Below are 12399 nucleotides of genomic sequence, written 5' to 3'. Positions count from 1 at the left end.
AGTAATAGATGTGAGTTCAAGAAAATTTTAGTGCTAACTTCTAATAAGGAAAATGGAGCTAATGGAACTAATTTAAATATGAATCGGCTAAGAAAAATAAAACTGAGAATCAGCTGATCCTGATATTAGTTTCATAAAATTCTAGAATATTGTTCTTACCCTTTTCCGTTATTTTTTGGACTGTCAAAAATTGACAAGTATCAAGGATATGAAACATATTTGTAACTTCAAATATCTACTTGAAATGAATGGTTTTCAAATCTCAGATAAACTGACATGTTCATGTTTAAAACTTGGACCTCCTTTTTTTTTTTTTTTTTTTGGTCCCTCTCCGGCCTTCAAGATGTCGAAGCGAGGACGTGGTGGGTCCTCTGGTGCGAAATTCCTGATTTCCTTGGGTCTTCCGGTTGGAGCCGTGATCAACGGTGCTGACAACACAGGAGCCAAAAGTCTGTATATCATCTCTGTGAAGGGGATCAAGGGACGATTGAATAGACTTCCTGCTGCTGGTGTGGGTGACATGGTAATGGCCACAGTCAAGAAAGGCAAACCAGAGCTCAGAAAGAAGGTACATCCAGCGGTGGTAATTCGACAACGAAAGTCATACCGGAGAAAAGATGGTGTGTTTCTTTATTTTGAAGATAATGCAGGGGTCATAGTAAACAATAAAGGCAAGATGAAAGGTTCTGCCATCACAGGACCAGTTGCAAAGTAATGTGCAGACTTGTGGCCCAGGATTGCATCCAATGCTGGCAGCATTGCGTGATTCTTTGGTGTATTTGTAAAAAAAATAAAAATTATTTGCTCCCAAAAAAAAAAAAAAAAAAAAAGAACCTTGGACCTCCTATTATATTTTAAGCATCTTCATTTTGATTGGTTTGGAGTTGAAAATATTATGTCACACAACCAAAATGATTGGGTTGACTTTGGAAAATTAATTAACATTTTAGAGTCCCCATCTGATAATTGGTGATAAGTTTTTCTCCCTCACAGTTATTATTAGCATGAAGGGAGATATGATATATAAAGCACAGGACACAGACTTTATTAATATCTATTCCTATTATTGGGGCTTCCCCTGGTGGCTCATCGGTAGTGAATCCGCCTGCAACGCAGGAGCCACGGCAGATGCGGATTTGATCCCTGGGTTGGGAAGATCCCCTGGTGGAGAAAAATGGCAACCCACTCCAGTATTCTTTTCTGGAGACTCTCATGGAAGAGGAGCCTGGTGGGCTACAGTCCATAGGTTCGCAAAGAGTTGTACAAGACTGAAGTGACTTAGCAGCAGCAGCAGCATTCCTATTATTACTGTCATATTCCTTTCTGACTCCGCATGCCGTTATAGTGCATTACCATTGCTTACAGTCTTATAGAAATCATTGAATTTGAAGAAACATGATGATAATACCAGTTTAAACTCTGCCACTTAATATGTGATTTAACTTTCTCAATCTTACTCTCTTCACTTGTTGAAAACCATTAGAAATACTTGATATGACATGTATCAATAGTTATAGAGAGCTACTACAGATCAAGTGAAACAAAGAAAATGAAAATAATAGAAAACTCTAAAGTACTATTCAAAGGATAACTCAGATTATAATTTCTATATGTTCATGTCACTATCAAAGTTATAAAATGCCAAATCAGTTACAGTCTGACATGCAACGAGCAAATTTCTAAACATCTGAATAGCACAGTATTTACTGTTGCTCTCACATATTATAAAGATACTATCTTAGAATTTTATAGCACTTAATTGTAATTACATTAAAAAAGCACAAACTGAAAAAAATCATGATAACTTTCTCAAAGTTTCTTTTTTGTCATCTAGAAAATGTTGATGTTGTTTTTCCTTGGATAATGTCAAAAAGTTTATTTTTATTAAGAAAATTCTAACCAACAAAATACAAGAAATATTAACACTCTCTACCTTGCCACAAACCTTTTTATTCTAGTTTCTAACATGACATAAGGAAAAATCTTTCATTTCTTCTCTTCTCTAAAAAGAAGTATGTTTTATATTAAAAGGAAAATAACTTTAATAAATATACTAAAATTAATACCATGTGAAAGTTAAAAACATTTCAAGTTCAATAAAGGTGGTGGGTGAAGAAAATCTCAAAGCAGAAAGTTTGACTTAAAACCATTAACGCATATATATGGAATTTAGAAAGATGATAACGATGACCCTATATGCAAGACAGCAAAAGAGACACAGATGTAAAGAACAGACTTTTAGATTCTGTGGGAGAAGGTGAGGGTGGGATGATTTGGAAGAATAGCATTAAAACATGTATATTATCATATGTGAAATAGATCGCCAGTCCAGGTTTGATGCATGAGACAGAGTGCTCAGGCCTGGTGCACTGGGATGACCCAGAGGGATGGGATGGGGAGGGAAGTGTGAGGGGGGTTCAGGATGGGGAACACATGTACACCCACGGCTGATTCATGTGAATGTATGGCAAAAACCACCACAATATTGTAAAGTAATTAGCCTCCAATTAAAATTAAAAATAAATAAATAAATTTTTTAATTAAAAAAATAAAGCAACCTAGACTGAAAAAAAACAAAAACAAAACTTTGCTGCATTTTAATGCCTTAGATTAAAGACTGCATGTGCCTAACTCTTAGAAAACTTCAAAATCACAATGTTGGTGAGAACTAAATTACTAAACAAGGTCATATTTCAAGTGAAAAAAATTACCTAAATTCAATGTTTATATATTTGGTTAAATCTTTTGTAACTCCCACTAGTGTTTGCATAATGAAAAGCATAAGCATAACCAACTATATGATTTTATTTAATCATTAGTGCTACTAAAATTCTTGATTATGTTCTATTTTATTTTTGCAGATTTTTCTACTGACTGCCAGATTCAATAAGGTAGAATGAATGGCACCTATAACCAGTCTATATTGAGAACAGGTCTTTGGTAAGTGAAGAAATTGAAAAGTTTTGTTGTTTGTCTTCTCAGATCCAAGAACTTATACAGGTGAATTATACTAAAACTTAATGGAGCAGATGAACTCTGTTCTATGCAGACTCTTCCATGAAATAGAAAGCTTATAAATTCTTTTTTTTTTAAATTATGTAGCTTGCTTTATTATTTTTTTTTCCTTTTTTTTTTTCTTTTTACTTTACAATACTGTATTGGTTTTGCCATACATCAACATGAGTCCGCCAGGGGTGTACATAAGTTCCCACTCCTGAACCCCCCTCCCACCTCCCTCCCCATCCCATCCCTCTGGGTTATCCCAGTGCACCAGCCCCAAGCATGATCAAACTAGACAAGAATAATATGATAAAGGAAAATCAGAGTCAATCTCATTTATGAGTATAATAACTAAGATCCTGAGTGATGAGAACAGTACATGGTGATAATATAAAAAAGCAAGGTTTAATTAGTTCACACCTGAACCATTCACACTTGAAATATTAGTTCACACCTGAACCATTTCTAAGAGTGTGACACTAATATTCTTCTCAGCATATTGCCTGCCATCCATAAACATCACCTTTCTTTTCATCTTTCCTCCTTCTTTTCTCTTTTTTCACTTCTCTCTAACCTCAAACTCTCCTCAACGCCCTGTCAAATGTTCTGAAGTTCTCAGCCACTGTCTCAGTGTAAAGACATCTTGGAAAACATTCAGACTTATGTACTATTGATACATTCATAGGAATATTTATATTTTAGAGACCCACATAGGACTAAGTCAATAAGTAGGAAGTAAAGAGCATTGTGCAGCAGCAAGAACCATTTTGGAGGTGATGGGAGGATAATTTTCTTTGTGTCTTACAAATTCATCAAAGTGTTAACCACAATTCTTCCCATGGAAAAAGTTGCAGAGATCCTTACTTAAACACAGGCTGAATTGCTCTTTGCTGCTGGTTCTCTTTGACTCCAGAGCATGATAACGTCCCTTCTTTGACTTCTTTCATCTCATATAATGTTGGTATGTAGTTTTCACCCCTTAGACTGTAATAGATCATTTAGCCTTATACTTTAACCTGCCCTTAGGATGTATCTTTCAATCTTTTTTTTTTCAATGCAGGAGACTTCCTGAGTACAACCCAAAGGATCATACTTATTGTACTCTGGCTTAGAATTTAAAATCAGAGATAATTTCTTCTAATAAGGGCATTTCTCTTCTCAATTTACAAAGGGATTCCAAAAACTAGACATTTTGATTACTATTATAATTATATACTAACTCTACTACACCATTCATATCTACTAGAAGTACTTACACATTAATTAAATAAAGAGGAAGATATTTTTAAGTTTAAAAAGGAATTACTGAGGGTAGGTGCTCAGTATTTGAAACGTCTAAAATCAGGCATTGAATTTGACAGTTGAGGCAAAACAGAAACATACTACAGGATTAAATTTTCTACCCCTACCCCTACTCCATAAATGCTGTGAATCTCTCAGCAGAGAGTTCTTTATATTTTTCTATATATAAGGGATACAGTTATACAAAAGACAGGATGAGAGTCATAAAATAAATTTATTTCTGTTGCCCTCATCATTTAAGGGTATCTTTTTGAAATATGGCTACACAAGAGAATATATACAGAGTGATTTCCCTCTAGATAGAGAAAAAGATGGCATAATAATAGCATAACCATTCCTGGAGTCCCATAGCTCTGTTCCACCCAACAATGAGGAAATGTCACATTAAATATACATTTTCAAATATGTAATATTTTTATCTTAAATATCAACATGCAATATTTTCCTAAAGCTTTTTAACCCAAAAATCATGAAACTGTAAAAACTTTGAGAGAACCAATAATTTTTCTTAGGGTTGAACTGTTCAGAACAGATAGTTATCTTTTTTGTTTTTAAGAATTTACACAGCTATCTGTGACGTGGTTTTTATAACCTGGGTGGTCAAGAATGAGCTAACCCATTCTCAGTTAACAAAAAAAGTACAAAAATAAACCAAAAAAGGCTAAAATATCAAAATGTTCTGTTAGATAATATTTGAAACAGATTTTCGACAGAGCATTTTGTAAGTGATGGGGTGTACATATGATGAAAGCACAATTTCTCACTGCAGTCAGATGTTATAGCATTTTCTAAGATAGCTCATAGATTTTTTTTTTCTTGTCCTAAATTTGGTTAATTTATTTACTTTTTATTGAGGGATAATTGCTTTACAGAATTTTGCTGTTCTCTGTCAAACTTCAAGATGAATCAGCCATAGGTATACATACATCCCCTTCCTTTTGAATCTTCCTCCCATCTCCCTCCCCATCTGACCCCTGTAGGTTGATAAGGAGCCCTTGTGTGAGTTTCCTAAGCCAAACAGCAAATTTCCATTGGCTATCTTACATATGGTAATGTAAGTTTCCATGTTACTCTTTCCATACATCTCACCCTCTCCTCCCCTCTCCTCATATATATAAGTCTATTCTCTATGTCTGTTTCTGCATTGCTGTCCTGTAAATAAATTCTTCAGTACCATTGTTCTGGAATCCGTATATATGTGTTCGAGTACGATATTTATCTTTCTCTTTCTGACTCACTTTACTCACTTTACTGATGAGGTTCATCCACCTCATCAGAACTGACTCAAATGCATTCTGTTTTATGGCTGAATAATATTGCATTGTGTCTACGTACCACAACTTCTTTATCCATTCATCTGTCGATGGACATCTAGGTTGCTTCCATGTTCTAGCTATCGTAAGCAGTGCTGCAGTGAACAATGGGATACATGTATCCTTTTCAGTTTTGGTTCCCTCAGGATATATGCCTAGAAGTGGGATTGCTGGGCCATATGGTGGTTTTATTCCCAGTTTTGTAAGGAATCTCCATACTGTCTCCCATAGTGGCTGTATCAGCATTCCCTTTTCTTCACATCCTCTCAAGCATCTATTATTTGTAGACTTTTTGATGATGGCTATTCTGATTGGTGAGGTGATACCTCATTATAGTTTTGATTTGCATTTCTCTAATAATGAGCAATGTTGAGTGTCCTTTGATGTGTTTGTTAGCCATCTGTATGTCTTCTTTGGAGAAATATGTGTTTAGGTCTTTTTCCCACTTTTTGATTGGGTTGTTTGTTTTTCTGGTATTGAGTTGTATGAGCTGCTTGTATATTTTGGAAATTAATCCTTTGTCAGTTGTTGCACTTGCTATTATTTTCTCCCATTTTAAGGGAGAAAAGTGTATTTTTGTGTGTATTTTCACATTGCTTATAGTTTCCTTTGCTGTGCAAAAGCTTTTATGTTTAATCAGGTCCCACTTGTTTACTTTTGGTTTAATTTCTGTTACTCTAGGGGGTGGGTCATAGAGGCTCTTGCTTTGATTTATGTCATTGAGTGTTCTGCCTCTGCTTTCCTCTAAGAGTTTTATACTTTCTGGTCTTACACTGAAGTCTTTAATCCATTTTGAGTTTATCTTTGTGTATGATGTTAAGAAGTGTTCTAATTTCATTCTTTTACATGTAGCTGTCCAGTTTTCCCAGCACCATTTATTGAAAAGGCTGTCTTTGCCCCATTGTATATTCTTGCCTCCTTTGTCAAAAATAAGGTACCCATAGGTGCATGGGTTTATTTCTGGGCTTCCTAACTTGTTCTATTGTTCTGTATTTCTGTTTTGGTGCCAGTACCACACTGTCATGATGACTGTAGCTTTGTAGTTTAATGGAAGTCAGGAAGCTTGATTCCTCCTGCTCCATTCTTCTTTCTCAAGACTGCTTTGGCTATTCGGGGTCTTTTGTATTTCCATATGAACTGTGAAAATTTTTATTCTAGTTCTGTGAAAAATGCCATTGATAATTTGATAGGAATTGCACTGAATTTGTAGATTATATTTGGTTCAGTTCAATTCAGTCGCTCAGTCGTGTCTGACTCTTTGCGACCCCATGAATCGCAGCACGCCAGGCCTCCCTGTCCATCACCAACTCCCGGAGTTCACTCAGACTCGAGTTCACTCGAGTGACGAGTGAACTCGTCTATCGAGTCAGTGATGCCATCCAGCCATCTCATCCTCGGTCGTCCCCTTTTCCTCCTGCCCCCAATCCCTCCCAGCATCAGAGTCTTTTCCAACGAGTCAACTCTTCGCATGAGGTGGCCAAAGTACTGGAGTTTCAGCTTTAGCATCATTCCTTTCAAAGAAATCCCAGGGTTGATCGCCTTCAGAATGGACAGGTTGGATCTCCTTGCGGTCCAAGGGACTCTCAAGAGTCTTAGTCATTTTCACAATGTTGATTCTTTCTACCCAGAGACATGGAATATCTCTCCATCTGTTTATGAGGTCTTTGATTTCTTTCATTAGTGTCTTATACTTTTCTGTGTACTGTTATTTTGTCTCCTTAGGTAAGTTTATTCATAGATATTTAATTGTTTTTATTGCAGTGGCAAATGGGATTGATACCTTAATTTCTGTTTCTGATTTTTCATTGTTAGTATATAGAAATGCAAGTGATTTCTGTATATTGATTTTGTGTTCTGCAACTTTGCTAAATTCACTGATTAGCTTTAGTAATTTTCTGATACTATCTTCAGGATTTTCAATGTACAATACCATGTCATCTGCAAACAGTGAGAGCTTTACTTCTTTTCCAATCTGGATTCCTTTTATTTATTTTTCTTCTTTGATTGCTGAAGCTAGGACTTCCAGAACTATGTTAAGCAATAGTGGTGAAAGCAGACACTCTTGTCATGTTCCTGATCTTAGCAGCGGATGCTTTCAGTTTTTCACCACTGAGGATAATGTTTGCTGTAGGCTTATCATATATGGCCTGTACTATGTTGTGGTAGCTTCGTTCTATGCCCTTTTTAAAAAAAGAGTTTTAATCACAAATGGGTGCTGAATTTTGTCAAAGGCTTTTTCTGCATCTGATCATATGCTTTTTACTTTTCAATCTGATGTATCACATTGGTAGATTTGCATATAGTGAAGAATCCTTGCATCCCTGGAATAAACCCAACTTGATCATGGTATATGAGCTTTTTGATGTGTTGCTGAATTCTGTCTGCTAAAATTTTGTTGAGAATTTTTGCATCTATGTTCATCAGTGATATTGGCCTGTAGTTTTCTTTTTGTCTTTTTCTGGATTTGGTATCAGGGTGATGGTGGCCTCATAGAATGAGTTTGAAAGTGTTCCTTCCTCTGCATTTTTTTTTTCAAAGAGTTTTAAAAGGATAGGCATTAGCTTTTGTCTAAATGTTTGATAGAATTCTCCTATGACACCATCTGATCCTGAGCTTTTGTTTTTTGGGAGATTTTTGATCACAGCTTCAGTTTCAGTGCTTGTAATTGGGTTGTTCATAATTTCTATTTCTTCCTGGTTCAGTCTTGGATGATTAAACTTTTCTAAGAATTTGTCCATCTCTTCCAAGTTATCCATTTTATTGCCATATTGTTGTTCATAATAGTCTCTTATAATCCTTTGTATTTCTGTTTCGTCTGTTGTAACCTCTCCTTTTTAACTTCTAATTATGTTGATTTGATTCTTCTCTATTTTTTGTTGAGTCTGGCTAAAGGTTTGCCAATTTTGTTTATCTTTGCAAAGAACTGGCATTGAATATTTAAATTAAAATATTTTTCAATCATTTTCCAACCATAATTTTAAGACCATTATCCTCTGAATATGTTGTATTAATTTATGCATTTTCTGCTTTACATTCGGAGAAACATTATTCATTACTTATAAAATTAACTAGGATTTTGACAAAAGGAATATATCACTTGTATAATCGCTTATCTACCAGTGTTTTAAATCACTATTTTTTTTTAAATATTTACATTTTTCAGTATGGATAGAATAAACTAACAATGAATAAAAGCAGTACTGCTAAATTTAAGCCCCTTTTGTCTTACTTAATTTTCTTTCTTTTCTCTATTTTTTATTGATAAGAAAATTGCTTAAAACATTTTGGAACTCAGGTTTGAACAACATTAAAAATAACCATATTTACTGAGATACTTGGTACTCATATTCCAAATGGGATTCTACTTTTCAACCCTTTCCAACTTCTAATGTTTCTACAGAAAATCCATTCACATTTTTATTGGAATTTCTGATTCTTTGCACTAGATTGGAAAGATAAATAGCAGCATTTGTTGGCTTATATGGGACCTTTCCTTATATTGTAAATTTAAAACAGAACAAACAAAATTTATTCTCATCTTTGAGAAATCTAAATGAGTAAGCTCCACATGATCCAAATAAATAGATACCGTGGTAAAAGACATTGTGCTTAATAGCTAAGTCGTGTCTGACTCTTTGCAACCCCATGAACTGCAGCATGCCAGGCTTCTTTGTCCATCACTATCTCCCTGAATTTGCTCAAACTCAGTCCATTGAATTGGTGATGCCTTCCAACCATTTCATCCTCTGTCATCCCCTTTTACACCTGCCTTCAGTCTTTCCCACCATCAGTGTCTTTTCCAATGAGTCAGCTCTTTGCATCCAGTGGCCAAAGTATTGGAGCTTCAGCATCAGTCCTTCCAATGAATACTCAGGACTGATTTCCTTTAGGAATGAGTGGTTTGATCTCCTTGCAGTCCAAAGGACTCTCAAGAGTCTTCTCCAGCACCACAGTTCAAAACTGTCAATTCTTCAGCACTCAGCCTTCTGTATGATCCAACTGTCACATCCATACACGATTGCTGGTAAAGCCATAGCATTCACTTTATGGGCCTTTGTTGGCAAAGTAATGTCTCTGCTTTTTAAAACACTGTCTAGGTTTGACTTAGCTATTCTTCCAAGGAGCAAGTGTTTTTTGAATTTTGTGATTGCAATCACTGCCCACATTGATTTTGGAGCCCAAGAAAGTGAAATCTGACACTGTTTCCACATTTTCCTCATCTATTTGCCATGAAGTGATAGGACCAAATACCAGGATCTTAGTTTTTTTAAATGTTGAGTTTTAAGCCAGCTTTTTTACTCACCTCTTTTACCCTCATCTAGAAACTCTTTAGTTCCTCTTCACTTTCTGCTAGTAAAGTGGCATCATCTGCATATCTGAGGTTGTTGTTATTTCTCCTGGTAATCTTGATTTCAGCTTGTGATTCATCTAGCCCTGCATTTCACATGACGTACTCTTCACAGAAATTAAACAAGCAGTATGACAATATACAACCTTAATGTGCCCCTTTCCAAATTTTGAACCAGTCATTTTCCATGTCCAGTTCTAACTGTTGCTTCTTGTCCTGCCTACAGGTTTCTCAGGAGGCACGTAAAGTGGTCGGGTATACCTCTTTCTTTCCACACCTTGTTATGATCCACACAGTTAAAGGCTTTAGCATAGTCAATGAAACAGAAGTAGATATTTTTTGGGGGAATCCCCTTGCTTTTTCAATGATCCAGAGTATGTTGGCAATTTGATCTCTGGTTCTTCTGCCTTTTCTAACTACTGGGTGTCATTTCTACTTGGTTCAGCCTATTCATTCTTTCTGTATGTATATGTATCTCTTTGCAAACTTTTCCTAAAAGTAAATATTTCTTGATTCATTCTTTTCTTTGGTAATTAAATGAGCACCTAGATTATTCTTTTGGAATGATAGATAAACCTTGATTTACAAAATGTTGTCTTTTCAAGAACAGTGACTTGTATTAGTGCCAATTTCATAGAATCAGAGAACTGTTACCTAGAAGGGAATGTATAGGTATTCTGCTATAACATTTTCATTTAGTTTGGAAAGCATCATGCACAAAGTCACATGGTTGAGTATTGACAATGTGATTCTGGGAATGGTTCCTTAACCCACCAATGGGGTGATTTTTCTATTAACTTATTTATGAGCATTTCCAACTGAATTAAGTTTTGACAAAAGCTCATCATAGGAGAGTTTCCTAGTTATGCATTTATGAAACCTTCAGAAGAAATCCAAACTGAATCTCCCAAGGAAAAATAAGCAATCAGATGAACAAAACAAATGAATTGGCAAGTTAACCGTAAACATAACCACAAGCCAGAATTAGGGGGATAAGAGGGGAAAGGAAACTTTAAACTTCTGCCTCATTGTTCTTTGAAGAGGATTGAATTTTCCACAGAAAAATAAGAGTGTAATAGACTATTTTTTTAAAGTGCAGTATACCCTTGGTTCTGCTGTGAATTCTCAGTGATGTATAAAATCAATTTTTTTTTTGGGGGGGAGCTAACTTTCCATCATCTGTAAAATTAGTGTGGGAATCAAATTAGCCACAAGATCCTTTTCAACTCTAAAAACCTTAGTTATAAAATAAACAACAAAAACAAAACAAAAAGCCACTCTTTTGTTATAGTTTCTTAAATATTTGCCAAATGGGTAGCCACAAAATGTCACTTCTCAGATATTATAGCAATGATTGCTTTGAGGAACATGTCATGTCTGACTCTCTGTGACCCCATGCATTGTAGACTACCAGGCATCTCTGTCCATGGGATTCTTCAGTCAAGAATACTGGAGTAGGTAGCCATTCCCTTCTCCAGGGGTCTTCCTGACACAGGGATTGAACTCAGATCTGTACGTTGCAGATGGATTCTTTACCATCTGAGCCATCACGGTTGCCCATATAAAGTATAGGAAGTTACATGAAACAAATGCTAGCACTACTTAATATTGAAGATAAAGTCTTCATTAAACCAAAAATAGATTTTGGTAATCAGTTTACTTTTAGATCTCAGTCTCTCATAAATTTATTTTTGAAATTATCCCCATCATTGACATTTTTTTCTCTGTAAAATAAATACCTAATTAGAAATTTGACTATGCTCAGTAAACTTTAGCAAGCCTCATTAAAATATCAGAGCTTATTACTATGTTCAGTATTTACTAACTTTGAGATGTCAATGGATCTTACTAAAGAGACAGGAACCTGGACAAAGTTTCAGAGTAAAAAATATGGTTGCAATCTTGTTCTCTTAGCATACATTCCTCTAAATAATTATTTAAGTTCTAGAAACTGCCTTTCAGATTTCAGTCAAACTTTGCATTGAAAATGAAAATGAATTTACTGTAATTTACTGAGCCAGTACTGGACAATTAGATGGATGGATTAGTGAGGGATAAAAACTGAAGAATTCATTCTATTGGTATAGAGGGCTTTTCTTGTGTGAGTTTCAGTAAAAAGAATGAAAAACAAGTAGATTTGAAAAATGGTGCCATTAAATTTAAGATTTTATTTTCATCCAAATTTCTGTTTTGCAACATGGACACTACTAGTTTAAGTGAAAAAAGAAAAAAAAGCAGGTCAACTCTTTTCCTTCTAACTGCAGTCTTTTTTATTATTTTCTGGGTGCATTAAAAACCTCTACTAATACCTACTTTTTTACCTTAGTTTCCTTACATCGGTTTTCTAGGTTGGATTTTACTAATTTATTTCCCATTAATTTTTACCTACTAATAAGCTGGCAGAATGACAGAATAAGCATGGAAAGAAGATAGCAT

General features: G+C 35.2%; 1 protein-coding gene across 1 annotated transcript; it reads left to right on the top strand.

Moving 5' to 3' along the window:
• The first annotated feature begins 343 nt into the window (after nt 1-343).
• Nucleotides 344-793, top strand: LOC138081249 (large ribosomal subunit protein uL14-like). Its single transcript, XM_068974373.1, has one exon. The coding sequence runs from the start codon at nt 344-346 to the stop codon at nt 713-715; it is 372 nt and encodes a 123-aa protein (XP_068830474.1). The 3' UTR covers nt 716-793.
• The last annotated feature ends 11606 nt before the right edge of the window (nt 794-12399 follow it).

Source organism: Capricornis sumatraensis, chromosome 6, assembly GCF_032405125.1.
Source record: "Capricornis sumatraensis isolate serow.1 chromosome 6, serow.2, whole genome shotgun sequence".
In the NCBI taxonomy this organism is placed as follows: domain Eukaryota; kingdom Metazoa; phylum Chordata; class Mammalia; order Artiodactyla; family Bovidae; genus Capricornis; species Capricornis sumatraensis.
Note: the sequence above shows the minus strand (reverse complement) of the source record. Positions and strands in the feature narration are given on the sequence as shown.

Bases quoted from the DNA above. Each gene is read 5' to 3' on its own strand.
- LOC138081249 (XM_068974373.1), top strand. From the start codon at position 344: ATGTCGAAGCGAGGACGTGGTGGGTCCTCTGGTGCGAAATTCCTGATT.